This window comes from Asterias amurensis, chromosome 2 (assembly GCF_032118995.1).
Source record: "Asterias amurensis chromosome 2, ASM3211899v1".
Lineage (NCBI taxonomy): Eukaryota > Metazoa > Echinodermata > Asteroidea > Forcipulatida > Asteriidae > Asterias > Asterias amurensis.
In genome coordinates this window covers 14,033,306-14,059,957 of record NC_092649.1, presented here as the reverse complement: position 1 = coordinate 14,059,957, position 26,652 = coordinate 14,033,306, and the positions used below count along the sequence as shown (strand labels likewise).

Below are 26,652 nucleotides of genomic sequence, written 5' to 3'. Positions count from 1 at the left end.
ACAACCAACTGTGCCCTAAGCCTGAACCTAAAAAAAAGAAGCAAAAACATAAAACAGTACATTGGTGCAGTCGTTTATCTAGCTGGCCCTCGGAGGCTTTACACTTTCTTTTTTAAAATAGTACAGCGTATCAAGATGCAGCTTAGGCTTGCTTTGTTTTCCAGAGTACTTAAAGATGGACTATAACAGATTATTGATATAGCCAATATTACTATTTTTATACAAGAAATGTAAAATAAGGACTGATATTTTAGTAGTATTCGATAAAACCTTTTCCTTCATGCAAAAAAAAACACAAATTCGCGCGGCGTACTCCGACCCAGAAAACTCAGTTTCGGCAAAAGCCGGTGACCCACGAACCATTCATACACAGTGTGTGACGTCACACCACGTACCGAAGCGTACACAGTGTGTCAGGTCGATCGTATGCGTGCATTTTACATGTACATTGAATGTGGAATAACATCGGACACTATAGGCTGCATTTTTTTGACACAAAAAAACAGCGAAAATGTCCGATGGCAGCGGGTCTTGGGAAAACCACAGTATAGATGAGGAAAAGGCATTTCAGGGAGGCACTTCAGAGGAAAGTGAGGGCTCTAGCGATAAGGGGAGCTCACCGGACGAGAGAGAAGCCGAAGACGTGTTATGAGTACATGTAGTTAACCAGCCCGGGGACGATGATCGTGGCCGAAGACGATGAGCCAAACCCTGATGATCGACGGCTAAAAACAGACTGGTAAGGCCACAAAACGTTTCATGAATTATACTGAATGATGCTTCGTTTGATCAGTTTATTTCTGCTCCCAAAAATAGTTGAAGGCTATCCTTGACTAAATTAAAACATGAACGAACATGATGGACAAGGTTTATTGTTTACCTCCATTCACGTTATAATACATGTATGTGAACAACACATGCACTGACTTAGGCAGTAGAAATGTGAGGGGAGGGGTAATTTTTGTCTTGCGTTTTATACTTTGTTGGCAAAATTCATACATTATCAATTTAAACTGATATTGTAGATAACCTATGTTGTTGTTTTTCTCCACCAAGTGTGGTTGACACATGTGCATATACACAAATATCTCATGTACATGTATGTAACTGCTACTTTGGATTATGATTGCCTTCTGGCATGGGTATAGTTTTAAAGCAATTCAGGTACACACATGCAATATTAACACTTCACCATGCAAACCACAAATCTGTTGCTAATAATTTTGTATGAATTCTTTTGTTAATAATTTTGTATGAATTCTTTTGTTTTGTTTTACAGAAAACACTGCAATGATGATTATCAGCAAGTGGTGAGCTTAGGACTATCTTGTCCGTTCAACCGCTGCCACTGACATCATGTTTGATGGCAGCAACACGAAGGACGTTTCCAAACCCTCGTGTACAGTACAGTGGAAGGATTTTCGTATCCACCAACGGATTAGGCAGTTTTGCTTTGGTTTATTTGTCTTCAGTCGTAACAATTTTCCAAGTTATAATGATCCGGAGGGAGTGAGAAATAATTTGATAAGCCATAATAATTTACGTATAAATGTACATGTATATTATTTCATTTTGTTTCTTTCAGATGGGTGGGTGGTTCAAATTGATTAATTTAATTTGAAACTTATGTGCAATAAACTTGTCCCCTGTTGTCAACAATACACTATGATTAACATGGTATCAACATTCAACTTGGTTAGCAGAAATATAAAAAAAAAACAAAAAAACAGAAGCCATGTACACCTCCATAATAACGACAACACTAAAACTGTATGTATTTGCAAACGACAATAGTTTATTTTTGAGTTGAAAATATCAAAATTGAAAAAAGGTTGCCTAGTGATAGCGAAATCATCTGAACATTCCGTCATCAAAAAAAGTTAACTATACAACCCTGTCAACGCCCCTCCCCCCAAAAAAGAAAACCTAAGCCATGTTATGTACCTAGTTAGCTGTGGTTCTCTTTGTAAATTGTAAATTAAGTTGTACATTAAAAGAATATAATAAAATCATTGTGTACAGACCATGTCATTCTGTTTTTAAACAAAGTTGATTGTACTACCCTGGTTACCCCCCCCCCAAAAAAAAAATATATATATAAAAAATAAAATAAAAACCCACATCAATCTGTACAAGCTAGGGCCCAATTTCATGGATCTGCTTACTGTAAACAAAGAATCAACACTTGCGGAAGCAGGAAATTCTGTGCTTACGTCAAGCGTGTTTCACAGGTTACCAGCAAATTTTGGCTTTTGCGGGTCATGGGTGCATTCTTGGTTTATACCAGGCATTCTACGCTTACAAAGTAAGCGCAGAAATTTAGCCTTTGGACGTAAGCAGAGAACCGTGATCATAGCACACATTTTGGTGGTGAACAGATCCATGAAATTGGGCACAGGTCATGTCATTCTTTAAACAAAGTTGATTCTACTACCATGGACCCCCCCCCTACCAAAAAAAACCACAAAAAAATCAATGTGTACAGGCTAGCTAGGGCCCAGTTTCATGGATCTGCATACTGTAAACAAAGAATCGGCACTTGCGGAAGCAGGGAATTCTGTGCTTACATCAAGCGCGTTTCACAGGTTACCAGCGAATTTTGGCTTTTGCCGGTCATGGGTGCATAGTTGGTTTATACCAGGCATTCTACGCTTACAAAGTAAGCTCAGAAATTTAGCGTTTGGACGTAAGCAGAGAACGGTGATCATAAGCGCAGAATTTGGTGATGAACAGATCCATGAAACTGGACACAGGTCATTCTTTCTTCAAACAAAGTTGAACCCACTACCTTTGAACCCCCACCCCCCCCCAATCCTTTTCCGGCTGGTGAAGGTTGATGTCAATGACACGGGGGTTACACATCAGCTGCGGATGGAGTTGTTTTCATGTCTTGTCACCCTGCTGACAATGAAACAGTGCATTGTGCATGCATTCTTTGCGTATCTGTTTAATGAAAAATAAAAAACAAAACCAAATAATCGTTATGTGGGATTTCTTGAAAATTTACCAGGCAGAAATACAATCTCGGAAGGTTTGACATAACACCATGTACTGACAATCTCTTTGAGTTGGCGTAGTTTTGAAAAGAACCTTACAGGAGTTAACGCAAAACCAGTACAAAAGGAGTCCACATGCAACAAAACCAAGGGGACAGGTTTTCTTTATGTCTGATAGAAAACATGACCTCCAACCACCCCCCTCCCCCAGATCTACACCTAGTACAAAACTGTTCAGGTACAGATCGGGGTGGGGGGGGGGGGTTCTTGCGATTCAACACCCCATCCCCTCCCCCCCCCCCTCCACCGTGAACAGTTTTCAAAGGGGCAGCTGAAAAACTAAAAATGAAGAAATCATCTGATCCTCTGAAAATGTGCATGCATAGGCCTACTACTTACCTAGAGTGCTATTGAGAATCTTAGGTCTCCATTTCTAGTTCTGGCTAGCATGTCTCCGTACTGCATTGTCTTCGTTCTGCATTCTCATTGTAGTGTAGAGCTGCGAGTTATTTCTGTACAAAAAAAAATAAAAACAAAAAATAAATAAATAAATAAATAAAAAAACTAGTGCTGAAAAAGAACTGGCCTTATTTTACAAATGCAAATATAGTAAACACTCCATAATTAACCGTGCCAAGCCAATAAACACAGCTATAGGAAAAATTCAGACTAAACTTCTCTGGAATTGGTAACTTGAATTAGGAGAGAAAAATTCTGAATGACCATGGATGGGCAATTATATGGATGGGAGTTTGAACATATTTTTGAGCTGTGCCTTAAAAAAAAAAAAAAAAAAAAACAATTCTTAGGCAGCTTTGGCAAAAACAATGTCCAGCAATCCAGTATAGAACAATATAAATACATGTCAGCAAGGCCAATAAACTGTTAACTGTAACAATCAACTTTTTAAATGGATTAATATAGTGTTCACACATGGTTGAGCATGAACATGCCAGAAAGTGTAAACCCAGGGCATAAACATGCCTAAAGCACTTGGGTGGCTACATGGATTCATCACTCAACAGAGTCACTACACTATGTAGCTATTTTATGGTAGTCGGGTCAGATTCAGAGCATGCACATCGTGTCATTTGACAACAAGATGATTGTTCCTTGCATGAAAAGGGTAGAGATTGTTTACTATTTTTCTTATTACAATTACATGTACATGTATTGGGCCTGAATTAATAATGGAGATAGTTTCTCAGTAGTAAAAATTATTAACAAGTACTTACCAGGCTTTTCTCCCTCTCTTTTCTGTAATGCCACTTGATTCTTTTGCTGTTCCACGGCCACATGCGACCAGGGCCACGGCAGAGGGACCCCGCCGACGTCGTAGCATGCACAAGCAGCACTGGCTGGGGCCTGGTGGTAGAAGATCCCCCTGAATTCTCTCGATGTTTAGAGGTTTAAATTTCGGAATCGATCCAGGCTTCTTACACAAACTTTGAAACTTCTAGTGCATCCACAAACAACCAAATAGTCGGCAGTATTTATAGCTGATACATTATAAACAAAAAGCTTCGTAGCACACACGCACGCCTATAGTGTGGATGAAAACGCATACACAACACACGGAGTAACATGGCGTAATCTTTGTTTACTCTCGTTGCTTCATGGGTATGACATCACCATTTTTTGACCGCGTTCATGACGTCCGCTGGTTTACAAATCCGCTTGGATTTCAGTGTTGGTTTAATAGCCGGGAACCAGTACAGGGCGGGAAATTTCAAAATCGAAGAATCGAGGTCAAATTTTTTCGGTGAAATTGTAGCAAAATTATTTGGAGAAAAACATGACCACAACAATGAATTGATAGCTGAACACAACATAAACAAGTTCTGATAGTGATTTTAATGTAGGAGTACCGTTATAGTCCATCTTTAAAACTTTAAATAAGCAAACATTCAAAGTTCTAATCTAATAACAAATCATCAAACACCGAATTTATTTTCTACTCACCACGGTTCCATCACTCACACTGAAAACAAGATGACCAACTTGGAAAAAAACCTCATGAGGGCCCAAAAGTGTGTTTGGGTCAAAGGTTGTACTCTACGCTTTGTCAATAGAATTGAAGTCTTAAGACACGATTGATATCAATCTTTTCTCACGTTCGATTGATCTTACGCTAAGATTGTTTTTATGAAACATACTTTTACAGTTTGACTAAGATTGATTCAGAAATATTTGTAGTTAAGATTAATTGTATCATGTTCTTATGAATTATCCCCAGGTAGAATACATGGGCCCTTTTCACCGGTAGAATACACGGGCCCTTTTACCGTGGAGGAAAGGATCCCACGCCTTTGGACTTGGGACAAATTTTAACTCGTCCCAAGTCCTAAAGCAATAGCTGTAAAGTTCCATATCCATAGACCGTAGGACGCAATTGAACCCATACTAAGGGTAGGACGAGTTACTCAACTCAAGATAGAACTGAGTTTTCAACTTTGTAGTAGTCTTGTGTTTGGATGGTAGACCATCCTTTTTTAATGGATAAAATAACTGATGAGGTTCGATGCTTGTCACCGCTTTCTGATCTAGAGGGAATAGGGTTTTATAAGAACGCATTAAACAACAACATGCATGTGGGCAAATAAACACACGTTATAACGCTTTAGAGGGTCCTTCATCATTCTCCATTCTCATCTATGGCTGCAAGACTAATGATTAAAGTGTTCATCTTTTGTATTTTAAAACCCAAGGTTCTAGGCTAGATCCCAATCATCAAACAAAAATGAAAGATCAACTGGTTAAGCTGAGAGAGCTCAGCGAAAATCGGTAACACGCTGAATGGAAAGGCCAAAAAAATACAAAACTGTATCAATATTTTGTCCTAAAATTAACCAGTCTACAACAAATTGGTGTGTTTTGTCATCAAGTACTATGCTAAAGGTTTGTTAAACTGGAATAATAAAAATAATTCAATCGGTAACACGCGTTACGGTAACACGTGTTACAATTTTTCCCCTGCTACATTGTTTCTATGTTATTTCAACTGTCGAGTTACTGTCGAGTGCGGATGACTTGTGTGCACAGTATTCGTACGATGTGACAGTGTGTATACGGGTGGGTCATGCGGTGTGATAACACGCACCACGCACAGTGGATATGGGTGGGTTTACAGCGGCGTCTTTTCGGAGCGAATAATGCGACTGCCTTGAGCAAGGCTACGCGTATCTGCAATTTCTAAGTAAAGTTTACATTTATGACTTTTATGATTGACCCCGCCCCCCTCGACTTTTATATTGTTTAATTCATTGCGTAAATAAACAAAACTATTCATCCAGCCAAACATGGAGTCCACCTTCTCACTGCTGGTGGCGGACTCTTCCCATGGCCAAAGGAACCAAAACGGAGAAGCAACTGTTTCAGTTGTATCGACTTTGCATTTGTATAAAACAATAAACATACTCCGGTTAATATTTTTGTTCGTCTCGTTGTCTTTTTAAGAAATTAATCGATCACCAGAAACACTTTACCGCATCTTGCAGATTCCTAGTGTTTTTAATACCGGTATATGTTACCTAAACAACACGATCGGGCCATACATGTATGGAGTATGCAAAGTGGAGACCTTCCAGTACAGACGATGTGACCTATGTTTACATTCAAACCGTCCTCTGTTGAAAAAAACACTGTATATAGTCATGGTAAGATTGCATACACTTTCTAGCTGGCTGCCAAAACACAACGGTTTTTACCGGCGGTGTGTGCGATTCACGTTATGGTTTTCGTGTGACGTTAGAGGTCACATCGTCTATACCAGGGAAAATGATTATGCTATGCCATAGGTCACCATGCGTGTTGGCCTTTTGATGTTTGCTCGAGTAAAATAACGATGGGCCGGGGTATACGACTGCGACGCGTAAAATTGAGTGGTGAATACTGAATAAGAATGAACAGCTTGGGTTGGAATATTCAGGTAAGTTATACTGACAAGCAGAAGTTGGCTGACGTTAACCATTATGTCTACCTTTAAACCTAGTGTATTGGTATCTTACTGGTTGAACAAAATGCAAAGGGGGGGGGGGGGGCAATTTCAGTGAAAGACACGACAAACGGGAATCTCGAAATATCCATGCATCTAGAAAACACTTTTAACACGAGTTATTAACGTCTCCCGACAGTCTCTGGCTGCAGTAGGCATTTGTATTACTTAGCCCAGGTTGGACTCCTCCATTGCAGGCACTGACTGACGTCCTACCAGGGCTATGTATTATCATGGAGGAAGGAAGATTTTGAACCACCGCTAGTGACCGGAAAGTCACAAAAAATGCAAAAATATGCCATGATGTTTCAGTGAAACACCACAAACGGTAAATGAAAACGTGTATATTCACAATTCTTGTCTCCATTGATTCAACTTTACACGAAGGCAACGGTGCAGAGCGGCGGTACCGCACGTTCTGTACAAAGAAATCTAATCCTGTGCAGGAATGGGTTTGCGCGATCGACCGATCGTGCAGGAATGGTTTCGCGCGTTCGACCGATCGTGCAGGTAAACCATACCACCATAGTGATTTAGTTAAAAAACTGGAATTGCTACAGAGAATACAAAAATATATGTACATGTACTTGTACTTAGTTGTTTAAAAAAGCACGCTTAAAAAGATTAGTCTTAAGGCCAGCCTTGAATTTATCAACATTACTGGCTTCCCTAAGTTGCTTAGGAAGCTGGTTCCACAGTTCAGGGCCAATTACAGAGAACATCCTATCACCTGCAGAAACCAGCTTCGCTCTGGGGCGGATCAACAGAGTAACATCACTAGCAGAACGAGTAGATCTAACAACAGGTCTAGTAGCAACAAGATCATACAGATACAAAGGGCAAAGACCATTTAAGCATTTAAAAATTAACAAACACACCTTAAAAATAATCCGATACCTGACAGGAAGCCAATGTAACTGCATTAGAACTGGGGTGATATGCTCATACTTTTTGGTACAAGTAAGTAGCCTCGCAGCAGAGTTCTGAACTCGCTGTAAGGGGGCAAGAGTGGTGGCAGGGAGACCAGCTAGGATAGCATTGCAACATGGAGTCTAGTTTATTGCTCCATGATTGCAATAATCAATCCGGAATGTGACTAACATATGAATTATTTGCTCTGTACTACGATGACCTATAAACCTCTTAATCTTACTAATATTGTACAAGTGATACATGGCAATACGGGAGACAGACTTGATGTGAGATTGCATATTCATATGTTTGTCAAATGTTACACCAAGAGTTTTGACCTCAGGCACAGGGTTAATGGAATGGAAATCACTCTACCATTCCTCACTTTCAATAAAACACATTAGCACATTCCCTAAATTCCTAGAACTCAAGTAACAACAACGACCATGAAACACATTAGCACTGTGACGTATAAGATATGCAGGCCGCGCCTAGGTTTTTCTATTAGTCGAACCATACTGCTTATAGAAACACTACGCCCGATTAGCTGGAACTCTTGGGATTGAAACAATTAAAGTAAAACAGGGGTGTTTGCGCTAGCTAGAATTAGACAAAAGATGCACACTTAACTCGGAAACTGAACGGAAGTTTGTGACACGGAGGTTGGTGTACCTCTGATCCGGCCTAGTCGTTGTAACCTCGTTAGTACGTCGAAAAGCCATGCTTCGACCCCACTGTATCAAGTACGGTTTATACCATGCGGTATCATGCTGCAGGCTACAGGCATCAACGATCTGTCAAGCTGTCACTCCGCTGGTTGAGCCAGTGGAAGTTTTAACACTGTGAAACAACAGTTAGCAGAAAATCAGCCAAACAGGCTACACCCGACCGGGTATTTTTTCTCTAACCTAAATCTGTAGAGTACAAAATATTGTTTGTGTTTAGCTACACTGTAAAAAAAATCCGTACAAGTGCCGTAAATTTCACGGTGGAAGTTTTGTAAACAACCCCTTCAAGACACAAAATTATTTACAAAACTTCCGCCATAAAATTTACGGCACTTTACCTGGCGCGCCGTAAATTTTTCGGACATTTTTTACAGTGGTATTTTACTATAGTACATGTATCTGAACTTATAAACAAGCTTCTGCTTATCTATTATTGTTTAGTTGGAGCAGGTACCATTATTGAGCATAAGAGTGCGCTATGGCTCCTCGTCGAAGATCAGTCCATCACCAGAACAGGAACCCGTGGGGTTGGGTCGTTGTGGTCGCAACATTTGTCGCCCTTTTCATCACGTTCGGAAATCTAAAGGCTTTGGGTGTCCTCCTCCTAGCCATGCAGAATGACTTCAATAGTGACGTGTGGATAATTGGTTGGATGGCTGTCCTGTATAACTCAATAAGTTTTCTATTCGGTAAGAAACTTACGTGACCTTATCAACATTTGAACCTGGCTTGAACGAGCACAGTAAACAATACATTAGTTAACAATTAAAACGATTGTCAGCAGAACCTGCACTGTTTGCAATTTAAAATTTTCAATTTCGGTATTTTTGACTTAATCAATTCTGCCCAAGGCAAGCATGCCGAGAACAGAAGTGTCAGATAAAGTTTTGTAATGATGATCTCTTTTGCAAACTATGTTTTGTGAACAACAAAGCTGTTTGATTATTATTAATAAACGTGGATCATTGTATAGACCAAGGACTGACTCGTAACAGTTTGTTGTGCTTACCAATGTTCCAAGTGTTGTGTCTTTACATACGTGTCATTTGTCATGACAAATGACACGTACAGACACAACACCAATGTTCCAAGTGTTGTGTCTGTACGTGTCATTTGTCATGACAAAATGACACTTACGGACGCAACACTTGGAATATTGTTAAGCACAACAAACTGTTGCGAGTCATTCCATGGCCATAGAGTATTATCTTCCTCATGTATAGAATCATCTAATCTGAATGGTTAAAAGATGGAGTCATGGAAATAGCTATGCCCCCTTTTTCTACCAAGATGACGTCATGGTGACTATGCCCGGGGCATAGTCAATTGACTATGCATAGTCAATTGACTATGCCCGTTATGAAAATAACGTATATGTATAATGTATAATGTACAATGTATAATGTATAATGTATAATGTACGACTTGCGTCCCTTGTCACGGTTCGACCTTTCTTCGCAGACGACCTTTTACCGTATAGTCAGAGTGTTGTTGATTAGAAGAATCTTTATTCGGTATATAAAAGAAATATCGACTGCTTAATAATCAGGGAACAGTTAAAATTCTAGGCCCTCGGTGATGTCAAAGCCCATGGCTATGCCCTCAGCTTCGCTTCGGGCATAGTCATGGTTTTGACATCACCTTGGGCCCATAATTTTAACTGTGCCCCTCATAGCAGTCAATATTTCCATAATCCACGTTTATTACTAATAATCATACGTTCTCAGGAAAATAACTTGTTCATCATACATTAATTTGTCCGCGTTTATAGATGCCATTTTTGTTATAAATTACAGTTACGACTGTCATAGCAAAGGGGTTTTAGGTGAGAGGGTAGTTACAAGTTTTGTACTTTGTCTTTACATGAATCTTCCATGGTTTATGGGTTCAATACTGTTTGGATGCAGGTCCTTTTGTTACCAGCATTGATAGTCTCGTTAGCAGCAGACGCTGCGTTGTTATCGTCGGTGGAGTACTGGGGTCGGCTGGCTTTATCATCGGCTCGCAGTCGACTACAGTGTTACAGTTAACACTTTCTATTGCCATTCTATCAGGTTAGAAAATTACACGAATAAACTTACACTTATGATAGGTCACCATCTTTATTTGTTTGACAGCTTCCTCTGAATCTCAAATAGCCGAGGTGAAGATTTGAGGTTCCATAAACACTATCTTCCCCCTATATTTGTGTAAATGATTTCCACAGTCAGTAAGGCACCTGTTTGTCATTGTTCCCATTTAATTTTTTTAATTTTTTGTTTATAACAATAAGAACAGCAAGATATAATAAACACTAGGTGTTTTGCTTCCGGTGTACGAGCTTGGTTGAAACAAAAATCATTGCAGCTTGTTTTAATCTAAAAACATGTAATAGATGGTCGACATGAAAAAAACAAAAACAAAACACACGATGCCAAATTTGAGCAATAATGTCCTTTACTAACAATCACCAAGTTTCAACTCGGTACTGACTTTTTGGTTTGCAGATACACAGATTTAGACGTCGGATATGTTGCTATAAGGACCTTATTTATACAAATTGTTAAACAATTATCTTATAGTTTGTTACATTGCATCGGGATAAAGAATATAATTTTATTTTTACCCATACACCGATGTGTGTTAGCACTGTATACTCGGTAGTTTCCCGAGTCGTGTGAAAAAAAAAAAAAAATCACATCAAAAATTATCATCAACTCTGCCACAGACCTCTTACTAGTAAAAATGTATTTGGACTGTTTTCAGTCTGCCGCCTGAGGGCGCTCTAACATTTGGTGACGTCATCGGTCTTATTTCTTTAAACCAGACCAAAGGTCTACATGTCAATCTACAAACCATTTAAGATGGTACAAAGCATCCCCAGTTACCTCCGGTTTAGACATATCAAATTAGTTAGTTGGTCGGTGGTTCAATTCCCTTTAAGTGTTTTTCGTTTCTAATACAAACTTAGCTAATGTCACTTTTCATTTTTTACAGGTCTTGGTAAAGCTTTGAGTTATTACCCATTCTTTGGTGTTCTAGCGTCCTACTTTAGTGAGAACTATTCTGTAGCTGTTGCAATAGCATCATCAGGTATACCGATCTCGATGATCGTGTATGGTCCCCTGACTCAGATACTTCTGGATACATACGGCTGGCGTGGAACCATGTTGATCTTGGGTGGTATTTCTTCCCACATCATAGTATGTGGTGAATTGCTTAAAGCACCTGCAGTAGCATCGCCAACAGATACAGGAGAACAGTACCAACAGGTACCAGACGATGCAGCTGGCGGTAGCGACATTTCAAAGGAGGGATACGACATTCCTTCTTCCAAATCTCACCAGGGAAAGTGTTTGACGATTAACGGGAACATCCAGCGTTTCTTAACATCTATGGACTTTAAAATACTGGCAAACAAAAGATTTATATTTCTGTCTGCAGCAATGAGTTGCGTTAATTTCTGCTTCAGTGGGTGGGTGGTGTACATGGTGTCACATGGTGTATTCCAGGGGCTGAGTCCTTACCAAGCGTCGCTGTTACCAACATCATTCGGGATTGGATACATCCTTGGCAAATTCATGGAACCTTTGTTGGATCGCACCCGACTGAAGCTTTCTACATGCACATGGATGTATCTTGGCTGCGTCATCATGTTTGCCTCATATCTCACCGAAGCTTTCATGATATTCTTCCCAGTGCAGATGCTCGTCACGTGGTTCATTGGAACGGGACTTGGTATTGTAACGCAGTCACGTGACGTCCTAGTGCGGTTTTTGACGTCAGTTGACCGAATCGTAGCTGTGTTGTCCTGGCAGTCGCTTTTAGGTGGATTATGTGCGATGGGAAGTGGATTGCTAACAGGTGGGTTACATAAAGTTACTTTTTTGCAGCCGTGTGCGATGCCGAAACATTTACTAAATGGCCTGATTGACTTCGATTCAACGTATTCACAAAATAAATAAATAAATTAATAACTGTGATTAAGTAACTAGACGACAATACTTCTACTCATTGTGGAAACAGCGGTCAGCTTCAAGCATTCCACCTTATGCCCAGAAGTCATGCAGCTGACCTAAGGCGACGTTTCTCCCTCCGAAAGGAACACAGTATAAAGGTCACAATCAGGTGGACATTTTTAAAACACCCCCTTACAGTGGGCAAAAAGCACACTGACGTGCACTGATATTTAACACTCAAAATAAAACTATGTTTATTGTTGTGTTTGCTTTCAGGGTTGATTTACGAATGGACAGGAAGTTTTCAAGGGGCTCTCATTATGTACAGTGGCATCATGCTGATTTCGATCCTGTTGTTTTTCATATATGATAAAATAACAAAACGAGAACAGGACCAACGTTAGCTCCGGATTTTTGGATTGAGCAACAACCAACTGTGCCCTAAGCCTGAACCTAAAAAAAGAAGCAAAAACAAAAAACAGTACATTGGTGCAGTCGTTTATCTAGCTGACCCTCGGAGGCTTTACACTTTCTTTTTTAAAATAGTACAGCGTATCAAGATGCAGCTTAGGCTTGCTTTATTTTCCAGAGTACTTAAAACTTTAAATAAGCAAACTTTCAAAGTTCTAATCTAATAACAAATCATCAAAAACCAAATTTATTATAATAGATGTTAAATTTGCATCGGGGATAAAGAATATTAATTTTGGTTTTTACCCATACACCGATGTGTGTTAGCACTGTATACTCAGTACTTTCCCGAGTCCTGTGAAAAAATATCACAGGCATGTTACTCGGGTGGGATTCGAACCCACGACCCTTGCAAATTCTAGAGCAGTGCCTTACCAACTAGACTACCGAGGTTGCCCGGCAGCTAGAGGCAGTTCGAATCCTATGTTTTGACAGCGGGCACCGCAACGGTATAATAGATGTTAAATTCTTTATCCCCGATGCAAATTCAAACAAAAATGAAAGATCAACTGGTTAAGCTGAGAGAGCTCAGCAAAAATCGGTAACACGCGTTACGCTGAATGGAAAGGCCAAAAAAATACAAAACTTTATCAATATTTTGTCCTAAAATTAACCAGTCTACAACAAATTGGTGTGTTTTGTCATCAAGTACTATGCTAAAGGTTTGTTAAACTGGAATAATAAAAATAATTCAATCGGTAACACGCGTTACGGTAACACTTGTTACAATTTTTCCCCTGCTACATTGTTTCTATGTTGTTTCAACTGTCGAGTTACTGTCGAGTGCGGATGACTTGTGTGCACAGTATTCGTACGATGTGACAGTGTGTATACGGGTGGGTCATGCGGTGTGATGACACGCACCACGCACAGTGTATATGGGTGGGTTTACAGCGGCGTCTTTTCGGAGCGAATAATGCGACTGCCTTGAGCAAGGCTACGCGTATCTGCAATTTCTAAGTAAAGTTTACATTTATGACTTTTATGATTGACCCCGCCCCCTCGACTTTTATATTGTTTAATTCATTGCGTAAATAAACAAAACTATTCATCCAGCCAAATATGGAGTCCACCTTCTCACTGCTGGTGGCGGACTCTTCCCATGGCCAAAGGAACCAAAACGGAGAAGCAACTGTTTCAGTTGTATCGACTTTGCATTTGTATAAAACAATAAACATACTCCGGTTAATATTTTTGTTCGTCTCGTTGTCTTTTTAAGAAATTAATCGATCACCAGAAACACTTTACTGCATCTTGCAGATTCCTAGTGTTTTTAATACCGGTACATGTTACCTAAACAACACGATCGGTCCACACATGTATGGAGTATGCAAAGTGGAGACCTTCCAGTATAGACGATGTGACCTATGTTTACATTCAAACCGTCCTCTGTTGAAAAAACACTGTATATTATGCTGGCCCTAAAGGGACACCGCCAGTCGTGAATATTTTTTGCGACGTCGTGAATATTTTTGCGACGTCGTGAATATTTTTGCGACGTCGTGAATTTATTCACGACAAGTCGCGAATATTTTTGCGACGTCGTTAATTTTTTTACGACAAGTCGCGAATTTTGTCACGACTAGTCGCGAATATTTTCACGATGTCGTGAATAATTATGCGACTAGTCGCAAATATTTTTTGCGTAACTTAAAGGGTTCTTTCATTCTGTGCATGATGGGATAGCATACTACACGCGGCGCTGTGTATGATCGATCTTTGGTGCCATAGCACTTAAGTAAATTACCGTGGATCGGCTGATGGGCAGGGGAACGTTGACCAACTTAGAAGAACCTTTTGGCATTGAAATACATGGTGTATTTACTAAGAAGTGTCATTGTTTCTGTTGGCAAGAAGTTTCTATTTGAATAAGTGGTGTTCCGGGCTGTGGCCCGAACACCTAATTAAAATGTTAAGTTCTAATCTAACGTTAGGACTCGGGAGTAATACCTCCATGCTCTATGCATGGAGGATTCGTGGAGGTACATGACTGTAGACAAACCATGCTCTATATGCATGCTATGGTGCAGTACACATAACAGAGATTATGATCAGGAGTAACGTGAGGCCATGTTGTTTTTAATAAAAATGGTTTGTATTTCAAAGTTAGCGCCTGAGATCTGTATTTTGCCCAGACGGTAGAGTTCGTGAGAGTTAATAAATTTAAATACTTTATATTATTAGCTGTTCCTACCTACCGTCGGAACAGGTATTGTTTCTGTCGAGATTTTTGATTTTTTTCTTATTCTTTGTTTCCGCCTAAAACCCATAGCAATTGCACACGTTTTTTTCTTTAAACCTAATCTCCTAGACCATAACTTCAAAAAAGTGAAACCATATACCAAATTGAAGCTTAGAACATAAGCTTTACTCTAAATGTAATTAATTAGCCACGTAATCTTTATTTGAATATAACTGGATGCAGTCGCTTCCATGTTAATGTTAAATATTCTCTTTGGTAAATGCCATACAGTATGTACCTATCATGAGTTGTGACTTCTTGAGACGAGTCTACGCATTTGAATATAACTGGATGCAGTCGCTTCCATGTTATTGTTAAACATTCTCTATGGTAAATGCAATTCAGTATGTACCTATCATGAGTTGTGACTTCTTGAGAGGAGCCTACTCAAGTCTCCTTTTCTTGTTTTTATACCTACGTTCTGGACCACAGCGCAGTCTCTGTCAAAAACCCCTAAAGGCATCTAAAACTACATTTCAACCCTACTTAATAGTTATAGGCGATGAAGTTCATATTTAGTGACAATGTTCGCAAAATCATGAAACGAGAATTATTTCGCCGGATCATAATCCCCTCTGTTGATATACATACATGTAAACCCTCGAAATTGTGTATTGGCCGTTATAGCCTATTGGTCATCAGTCGCGCTTATTTCGCCGATACCTGCGAGTTCGAATCTCCGTGCGATATCAATATTTCAGCTTATCCCCCAAAACTAAAAATATATTTATTTTTGTAATAATATTTAAGTTAGATTCTTATCTTTATATCGATAGTGTTGCCTTTTCTTTTTCTCAATTGTTAGCCCAACATAACATGTGTGCATGCATGACACGATGATGTTTGAAAAACACAGTAAGCGGAAAATGGTGATCATGCGTTTGGTGGTTAAGAGTTCTGTGAAATCAAATCGTACTAGATCAAACATCAAACCACCGACCCCCAAAATGTTAAAAATCGTAATTAATTAACCACGTGACCCATATTTGCATATTTAATTGTACAAGGGGACAAAGTTGTTGGAACTTCCTGTTGATGCTGACATCATGAGAACATCAGCGTAATAAGTATTGGAATTGCACTACCTATTGAACCACTTGGAGTGTTTAATGAGTCCAACACGTCAGTCTAGAGTCCAACTCTGATTGTAAAAATCAATTCAGGCATCATCTTCAATTTAATTTTATGCAACAAGCAAACTTATAAATTTTCTGATTTTATTTCGAAGGGTAACATAAATGGCTGTTAGCAAACGGTTTCCAACAAAAACTACATGGTGTACGTGCACAATATTCTTACTGGCCTCAAGCATTTACCTCTAGATAATAAATCAAGCATTCAGTTCAAAATGATAAAAGTTTGTTATCGCCACATTATTCAGCGATCCATGAATCATACACAGCTACTATTCACAAGAAAATCTATGTGTGGAGGGTAACAGACAGCACACAATGGAACCGGAGTTTAAAATGACAAAACCAAAAGTGCAATCGTAAGCCGTTGAAGTTTATTATACATGGGGCTGATGGTGATCAAAAGGATAAAAGTCTGTTGTCGATACATAACCGCCCACTTATATTCAACGGACCATGAATCACGGACCATATGCACAAAATTAAATATTCAAAAGAATATCCATATAATAGATTTGTCTGGTGTATAAACTAATGTCCCAGCCATGGGATTTTCGTGTGTTTTTGCTAGATTCCTCGCTCCCCAACCAAAGTGACTACAAAACGTCTCTAATGGATAACAATGGTATATTTCGACATGGTTTTTTTCCCAGCAAGAGTTGTGGAGCCCATTTTCTCTAGTATTTATTTTTATCACACAACTAGTGTTCCCTTTTATGTTTTATTATGATGTTGGGTATTTTGTTTATCTCTTTCATTTAAATATATGGTTAAGTTTTATTTTACGCTAACTGTTTTTGTGTTTGTTCTTCCTGTAATTTTGAATTGTTTTGCCGCTACATAAGATTACACCCACTACATAAAATTGCTTACATTGCTTTCTTCGTTAGAAAGGGGGGGGGGGGGTCCGTACTCGTTAAGGTTTGCTTTTTATGGGCCCCTCCATCCCCTACATGTGTTTTGCATTGATTTTTAGTTTTTGTTTTGTATTATTGTACGATTGCATTTGCTTGTAATAAATTATTTATTACCTTCTGTGTAGACTAAGCAAGTCTCGCGCGTACTTGAACTTGCGAGACCATTATGTTCCAAACCTTATGGAGTTCTACGTGGGACATTTTGTTTCGTCCATTATTTTAGTTTAACGTAGTTTATGACCATGAATATTAGAAATATTGTTGGAAATGTAATACTAGTTCACAAAACGTATACAAGTAAAATCATTTAAAAAAAAACAAGAATGGTGTGTTGACAACACAAATGCCCCGCTGAGATAGGAGTTGCTAAACCAAGTCCTTTTTTAGTTATGGTTTTAGCCAAAATGAGCTTAATATTTGAGGGGGTCCAAAAACAATAGGCGTCTAGGGGATTCCATGACCAATCCACAAACCAAGTTTTGAGTTGATACGCCAAGTCCTTCTTGAGATATCGCTCGGACAACATTTCTTTTGTTTTAGCCATAACGAGCTTAATATTTATCTGAGGGGGTCCAAAATCAATAGGCTTCTAGGGGATCCCATGACCAATCCACAAACCAAGTTTGGAGTTGATACGCCAAGTCCTTCTTTAGATATCGCTCGGACAACATTTCTTTTGTTTTAGCCATAACGAGCTTAATATTTATCTGAGGGGGTCCAAAATCAATAGGCTTCTAGGGGATCCCATGACCAATCCACAAACCAAGTTTGGAGTTGATACGCCAAGTCCTTGAGATATCGCTCGGACAACATTTCTTTTGTTTTAGCCATAACGAGCTTAATATTTATCTGAGGGGGTCCAAAATCAATAGGCTTCTAGGGGATCCCATGACCAATCCACAAACCAAGTTTGGAGTCGATACGCCAAGTCCTTCTTGAGATATCGCTCGGACAAAAGGATGATGTCCACACACACACACACACACACACACCCGCCCACACACACACGGAAGGACAAGGCAAACACTATAATGCCCCTTCGGCTGGCTTCGCCGGCGGGGCATAAAAATCCTACTTTCGGGATGTCGACTTCCCGAGATAAATTATCACAGGAAGACGACATCCTAATTTTAGGATGTCGACTTCCCGAGATAAATTATCACAGCAAGACGACATCCTACTTTTGGGATATCGACATTCCGAGATAAATTATCAAAGGAAGACGACATTCTTCTTTTAGAATGTCGACTTCCCGAGATAAATTATCACAGGGAGATGACAACTGACGTTTAGGATGTCGACATACCGAGATAAATTATCACAGCAAGACGACATCCTACTTTAAGGATGTCGACATTCCGAGATAAATTATCACAGCAAGACGACATCCTACTTTGAGGATGTCGACTGTTTGTAGTTATAAGACTCCTTGGGGATAGGAGAAAAATTTGGAAAAACCGTGACCTCAATTTGGCCTCTACTTCCGGGTCAACCGAAAGTGGGACCATATCTCAAGAACTACTCAACCGATTTTCAATTTGTTTTCACTTACAGACTCCTTGACATTAATATTGACTGTAAAACCCGTGATCCCATGTTGGCCTCTACGTCCGGGTGAACCGGAAGTGGGACCATACGCCAAGTACTATACAACTATAGGGTATTTGGTTACAATTATATACACTTACCCTATTTCTGAGTCTGGGCAGAATTAAGCTTCATTTTGGCGGCGCTGGTCAGCTTTGACTTCATTCAAATTAATAAGATCTCACAAATACAATTACTTAACTACTATTTATATTTAACTATTAAGAGATATTACTTTATACCCTAATGGTGTCCTCCAGCTGAAAGGTTGCTGTATAGGAGTAGTGTACTACCAATTCAGTTTCCAGTCAGCCTTTGGACAACCACAATAAATGAACCTAAATACTACGACTATATAAGTTAGAGAGATACAACCTTTCTGTACCAAAAGCTGGAGAAGAGTGAGGGTGGTTTATTGCCTGCATTTGCTTTTATATGGCTATGTACACTAAGGAAAAAGATTAGGGCCTGCTCAATAGGCGTACACAAAGGAACTTACAATAGGCTTTTATACTACACTGGGGGTTTTGGAGTTCATTGTTCACCATTTACAGCTGACATTCCCAGATGGTCATATACAATAGGGGAATGGTAAAAGTCTCCAGTGCGAGCACTAAAAGCTAACACATGCTTGGCAGCTGTTAATGGAATTCACTACATCTAGCCCCCTCCAAGATCACAACTTCACAAGGAAGTGATCGATAATAATATACAAAAGTTATTTACAAAATTTCATCTATCTATTACTACGGTATGTACATATCTACTTGGCCACCGAACATGACGTCCAGAACGAGTAATTCTTTCCGACTTCTGTTCAGGGGCACTGGCTGGTGTTGGTTTTTCAACAACATGTGTTGTTACAGATTTTGTCTCTGAGTCAATGTGAGCAACCTTTAATCTATCAATGCTAACTGAATCTTGTTTGCCATTTTTTTCGATTATAAAGAATTTACTCTTTCTGTCGATGACTCGGTACGGGCCTTGATAAGGTGGTTGTAATGGTTTCTTTACCGAATCTACACGTACAAACACATGGGAACATGAATGTAAATCGGTATGAATGTGACTTTTGCGTTGATTAGGTCTTGTAGACTCTGGTTTTAATTCAGACATGTGTCGGCGCAAACGGTCAACGTACACGGCTGGGTCTAGACTATCAAAATTACTGACCGGGACTAAGAGTTCACCCGGTAATCTCAGAGTGGACCCAAACACTAACTCAGCAACGCTACAACCAATATCCACTTTTAATGATGAGCGGATACTTAGTAAAATAAGTGGTAGTGATTCAGTCCATCTGTTAGGCTCGCTCTGCGTTTTGAAAGCAGATTTAAGTTGCCGATGGAAACGTTCCACTAATCCATTTGCTGCTGGATGGTACGCAGTAGTGCGAATGTGTTTGCTGCCTATTAATTGGGATAGTTGTTGGAACAAGTTTGATTCGAACTGTCTACCTCTATCTGTGGTTATTATTGCGGGAACACCGAATGTAGCTACCCATCTTTCAGTAAATGCTTTTGCTACAGTTTCAGCTGTAATGTTAGCAATGGGTATTGCTTCAGGCCACCTTGTAAATCGGTCTATACATGTGAGTAAGTAGCAACAACCGTTGGATGGGGGTAGAGGACCAACAATGTCAATGTGAACATGGCTAAATCTAGCGTCAGGTGTTGCAAAGGTACCTATCGGAGTCACTGTGTGACGATGTACCTTGGCACGTTGACACTGGATACAATGTTTGGTCCAGAGTCTGACATCTTTGTTAATTGACGGCCATACGAATCTGTGAGTTATTAGGCGTTGTGTTGCTCTAATACCTGGATGAGATAGATTATGTATCGAATCAAAAATGTTACGTCTGAATTCAGGAGTGACGTATGGACGTGGATGTCCAGTAGATGTGTCACAAATTATGGTATTGTGTGAAGTGGGAATAGGCACCTCTTCAAATTGAAGACTAGACGATTCACGTAGCTTACATAGCTCTGGGTCTGTCTTTTGCTGAAGGGCGATTTGTTCGAAGTTCACCTCACTACCGGGAAGGCTAGGATCGGTAACTAAACTTATGTCATATCGTGATAGAGCATCTGCTACAAGGTTTTCTTTACCTTTAATGTAACGGATGTCAGTACTGAACTGAGAAATATAGTCTAAATGACGTACTTCTCTTGGCGAGTATCTATCGGGCCTTGCATTAAAAGCATATATAAGCGGCTTATGGTCAGTCAGAATATAGAAGTTACGACCTTCCAAAGCATACTTAAAATGACGTACGGCTAAGTATACAGCCAGCAATTCACGACCAAAAGTACTGTATCTAGTCTCTGCTGGTTGTAAACGTTTAGAGAAGAATGAAATTGGTCTCATAACGTCGTTGTCACATTGCTGAAGTACACCGCCAACTGCAAGGTTGGATGCATCTACCATTAGACAGAGAGGTAGGTCTACAGCTGGGTGTACTAACATAGTAGCTTCAGCTAGAGTAGATTTTGCTCTTTGGAAAGATGCCAATTCACATTCAGTAAGTGAAATCGCTTTGTCTTTTGACTTGCAAGACAGCATGTCAGTCAAGGGTTGTAAAATATCAGCGCAATGTGGGATGAAACGCCGATAAAAATTGATCAATCCCAGAAATTCTCTCAATTTGCGGAGTGAAATTGGTACTGGAAAGTCTTGGATTAACTTCACCTTATTTTCCAAAGGTTTGATACCATGACAGTCAATATGGTGGCCTAAGAAATCAAGACTAGTTACTTTGAATTCGCATTTACTAGGGTTGATTACCACCCCGTATTCTCGTAAGCGGTCAAAAAGTAGTCTGAGATGATATTCATGTTGTTGCTCATTTTCACTTGCAATCAACAAATCGTCAATATAAGCATAGGTGAAATCCAGGCCGTGTAATACTTGATCGATAAATCTTTGAAATGTTTGCGCAGCATTTCTTAACCCGAAGGGCATTCTTATATATTCAAAAAGGCCGAAAGGTGTAGTTATTGCCGTTTTTGGTATATCTTCGGGTTCAACAGGTATCTGGTGGTAAGCCTTGACTAGGTCAACTTTACTGAAAATCTTCTTGTCATGTAAGGTTGATGCAAAATCGTGAATGTGGGGAATCGGGTACCTATCAGGTGTTGTGGCATTATTTAAAGCACGATAGTCACCGCAAGGTCTCCAATCGCCATTTTTCTTAGGTACCATGTGCAAAGGTGAAGACCATGGGCTTTTTGAGGGACGGATTATTCCCAAGTCAAGCATGTGATTAAATTCTGCTTTGGCTATATGTAACTTGTCCGAGGACAATCGTCGGGGACGTGCATTCACTGGTGGGCCCGTGGTGGTAATATGGTGCGTGACATTGTGTTTAACGGGATGTTCTTGAAAATTCGGCCGAGTTACATCTGAATATTCTCTAAGTAAAAGAGGTATACCAATGCTATCTGGTATGGCAAAAACAGGGCTGGGTGAAACTATTGATGCTCTGCAGCCTGAAACGTTTAATTCAGTCAATGTATCAATAAGTTTACGATTTCTAACATCTACTGCTAAAGAAAAATGCTTTAGGAAATCTGCACCGAGTATTGGTATAGGTACAGATGCGATGATAAAAATCCATTTGTAAGCTCGTCTTAAGCCTATATCTAACGTCATTGACCTTTCTCCGTAAGTTGATATTGGAGTCTTATTAACTGCCTGCAATGTATAAGGGCTACTATTCTGTTTATCCCTAATGCTAGGTGGTAAAACACTCACTTCGGCACCAGTGTCGATCAAAAATTTAGTACCAGTGAACTTGTCGGTAACGTAAAATAGACGACTTTTGGATTGGCCAGACAAATTTGTCGTCCCTAAATGCTGGCGTTCTAGTTTTCCTGGTGAGGTAGTCTATTTGAGTTAGAATCCGGGTATGAGCATGGTTTGACACATTTGGTTGCTTTGTCTCCAAACCGCCAATGGTACCAACATTCTGAACCTGCCCGTGGCACGTCTCTAGACTGCCTGGATGGACTTCGGTACTTGTTATTCCCTGAGCGATCTCTACTACGACTATTCCTACTCTCTTGGCTACCTGTAACTAGGCCTTGCATTAAGGTCGTTAATTGGTTAATTTGAGCTTGTAATTTGTCAAATTTTGCATCAAATGCTTGAGATGGTGTATCTGAGCCCGCGGCTATTGTACAGGCGGCTATTGCAGGTGATGGGGATGCCACTTCTACGATCTTATCTGCAATGATAGCTAATTGATCGAGATCCAAACCATCGCTTGAGGATGCTAGAATTAAGTGTACGTTCTGAGGCAAACGTTGCAGGAACAATTGCCTCAAGATACTAGTTTCTAGTTTATTTTCCCCTAGAAGTTGTTTCATGCGGCGAAGAAGTTGGGAAGGCTTTCTATCACCAAGCTCTTCGGAAATTAACAACTGATGTAGTCGTTTTTGTTCGGACTCAGAAGTTCGTTTGATAAGTTCTGACTTAATCTTATCATATTGATCAACTGTAGGGGGATCTATAAGTAAATCTCTTACTTCCTGTGCGATTTCTGGTTGAAGTGAAGATACTACATAAGCAAATTTAGTAGATTGACTAGTAATATTTCGGGTTTGAAACTGTGCCTCTATTTGGGCAAACCAGATTATTGGATCTTTCGGCCAGAAAGGTGGTAATTTGAGACTGACTGCTGCCAATGGCGCCTTTACTTCAAGTGGTTCATCCATAGTTCTTAGAGTTTAAAAACGACTTACATCAACAATTGTTAATTTAATTACGGATGTGAATAAATGATTGACGATCCAGGGCAAACACTTTATACATTGCTAAGTGCCATTGTTTCTTTAACTTTGAATCGCCATGAAGGCCATCGTATAGGTGTGCGAAGTGGTTTCGTACAACGTGTGTGGTTTTTCCACGCCGCTGTCGTCTAGAACTCTTTCTTATATAACTATGCCAACATAAGGTTTTGAAATGTATTCCTTGTTGTCCGACCTGGTTGTGATTTATGATTAGACTATTGATATTATCGATGGTTGTATCAAGTTGGTGCTGATATATGTGAAGGTCGTTTTCAGAGAGAATAGGAGTGCTGAGTTTTTTGCTGCTCTGAAATTTAGCGAATGATGTAGTTGGAATTGTGGTAAATAAAACAACGGTATTTGGTCGGGCCGATAAAATTGCCTCTTTAAATTTGAGTAGTTCGGAAAATAAACTGTCGGCTGTGTGCTGTGAGGGCTTTAACACTCTTTTTTCGTGCAGACTATCATATACAAATGCTGTCAAGTCGTTAACTCCGGCGGCCAATCTAATTATAGTTTGATCAGCAGTATTGTAACTTTGGAGTTTACGTATGGCTGGACCGACAAGGTTATAAATTTTAGCACCGCGAATTGAAATTAAATCAACGGTGAATGCATAATCTGGTAACTTAGGGTACTTAATAAAATTATGTGCTCTAGAATCAGCCAAAAATAAACATCGAATCATCACCGATTATAAATGAGAAGTAATTCTTACAAAGACTGCAGTTAAATAAATTAAGTAATCACGTCGGGGTCACCAGTTATAGGGTATTTGGTTACAATTATATACACTTACCCTATTTCTGAGTCTGGGCAGAATTAAGCTTCATTTTGGCGGCGCTGGTCAGCTTTGACTTCATTCAAATTAATAAGATCTCACAAATACAATTACTTAACTACTATTTATATTTAACTATTAAGAGATATTACTTTATACCCTAATGGTGTCCTCCAGCTGAAAGGTTGCTGTATAGGAGTAGTGTACTACCAATTCAGTTTCCAGTCAGCCTTTGGACAACCACAATAAATGAACCTAAATACTACGACTATATAAGTTAGAGAGATACAACCTTTCTGTACCAAAAGCTGGAGAAGAGTGAGGGTGGTTTATTGCCTGCATTTGCTTTTATATGGCTATGTACACTAAGGAAAAAGATTAGGGCCTGCTCAATAGGCGTACACAAAGGAACTTACAATAGGCTTTTATACTACACTGGGGGTTTTGGAGTTCATTGTTCACCATTTACAGCTGACATTCCCAGATGGTCATATACAATAGGGGAATGGTAAAAGTCTCCAGTGCGAGCACTAAAAGCTAACACATGCTTGGCAGCTGTTAATGGAATTCACTACACAACCGATTTTCAATCCTTTTTGTTCAGTTTTATCCTCCTAAGGCATTAAAAATAAACTTTGAAAATCCATGACCCCAAGTTGACCTCTACTTCCGGGTCAACCAGAAGTGGCACCATATCTCAAGAACTACACAACCGATTTTCTAACTTTTTTCAGTTACAGACTCCTTGGGCGTTAGAGATTAGCCTTAGGTTACCGTGACCCCATGAAGTGGCACCGTAACTCAAGACACTGTACAAGTATTTTTCAAACTTTTTTTTCAGTTATAGACTCCTTGGTAATTTTAACACATAATCAAAGCAAAGGAACACGGAACAGCTTTGTGTTTGTTTGAACACCTAATGTCTAGTTATATTAATTATTTTTCGAGATTAAATTGGGCTTTCATTTTTTCTTTCTTTTTTCCCCTTGCTTTTATTAATATTGGGGAGACTGTGCCTTAACCATGGCCTAGTGCCACCATGTTAACATTATTGCTGATTCACAAATTGAACATTGAACAAATTATGAAAAAGTTGTCCTAACCTAACTTTACATTTTGCCATACAAACTGTCTATGAATATGATGGCATTGTTAAATTTTTTAACACTAAGAATAGAATTTCAGAAATTATTGTAGCACCAAATGGAGTCGCCAACTGTATATTAATAACCTTCGTTTATTTTGTTTGTTTTTATGTAGATTTTATGTATTGTGTGCATTTGTCCACCATGTCCACATATTGTAGAAGATGTCTTGCCAGACTAGGTATTATCCTGTATTATGTTCAATATTTACTTGACAATCCGGTCTTGTGATGTATGTGGTGCACAGACGCACTAAATTATTCTATGTAATATCCAATGACCAACATCATGATTGCCTCTTATTTTTTCATTTAAAGACTTTATGAAAAAATAAAAATGATGGCAAAAAATTTAGATATCGACTGACATTGATTTCAGTAGGTTGATAAAGTTAGTTTTAATTCTCTCATGACAGAAGTACTCTTGATCAGCATATTGACACCCCTACCCTGGTAGAAGTGAATTGCTTTGCCATTCAAATAGTACTTTCTTCTTTTAATAAAAATGATATCACTACATGCTCCCTCAATGTATTTTTTAATTGTGATCTGTTGAATAATTGTGCAAGGCTATCTAAATGAAATGCATTCTAGCCTCAGTTTCATTAAACAAAATTTGTTTACCTCGCTTTCAATGTAATATATGACTGACTCATGAATAAAGCCCATTGACACAGTCAATGCCTGTATTAATATCTTATGAACACAAGCCTTGTAGGATCTGTGTTGAAGCCACTGACCTCATTACTATAATAAGCGAAGAGTTCCCACGGTCAGCTCATTACCATAATGCCTGCGAAAGACGAGACATGTTTACCTCACACACCACCACCACGGACGCATGATAGGGTCCAAAGGTCGTGATAAGGGAAGTGCGTGATTGGACGTCAACATGAATAATTCATTTGCCTCACATCCTGTGTTGTCTGATAGGTCTGACGAACGATATACATATTCATGAGCTGCATACTAGAATATCCTAGAGCCCCCCAATTTCGTCCACTATTGGAATTTTT

General features: G+C 39.4%; 2 protein-coding genes and 1 long non-coding RNA gene across 3 annotated transcripts; 1 reads left to right on the top strand and 2 right to left on the bottom strand.

Moving 5' to 3' along the window:
• Nucleotides 1–1,625: 1,625 nt before the first annotated feature.
• On the bottom strand, nucleotides 1,626–4,873 carry LOC139954193 (uncharacterized). Its single transcript, XR_011788062.1, has 3 exons — nucleotides 4,232–4,873; nucleotides 3,396–3,508; nucleotides 1,626–2,943 (listed from the first exon to the last, which is right to left on the bottom strand). It is a non-coding gene; the product is annotated as an uncharacterized lncRNA (long non-coding RNA).
• A 1,956-nt stretch (nucleotides 4,874–6,829) lies between these two features.
• Nucleotides 6,830–14,372, top strand: LOC139954442 (monocarboxylate transporter 12-like). Its single transcript, XM_071954242.1, has 5 exons — nucleotides 6,830–6,924; nucleotides 9,072–9,319; nucleotides 10,538–10,684; nucleotides 11,607–12,473; nucleotides 12,845–14,372. Exons 2-5 carry the CDS (start codon nucleotides 9,109–9,111, stop codon nucleotides 12,970–12,972), a joined length of 1,353 nt encoding a protein of 450 aa, XP_071810343.1. The 5' UTR covers nucleotides 6,830–6,924; nucleotides 9,072–9,108; the 3' UTR covers nucleotides 12,973–14,372.
• Nucleotides 14,373–22,784: 8,412 nt separating this feature from the next.
• Nucleotides 22,785–23,909, bottom strand: LOC139934085 (uncharacterized). Its single transcript, XM_071928378.1, has one exon. The coding sequence runs from the start codon at nucleotides 23,634–23,636 to the stop codon at nucleotides 22,785–22,787; it is 852 nt and encodes a 283-aa protein (XP_071784479.1). The 5' UTR covers nucleotides 23,637–23,909.
• Nucleotides 23,910–26,652: the final 2,743 nt, after the last annotated feature.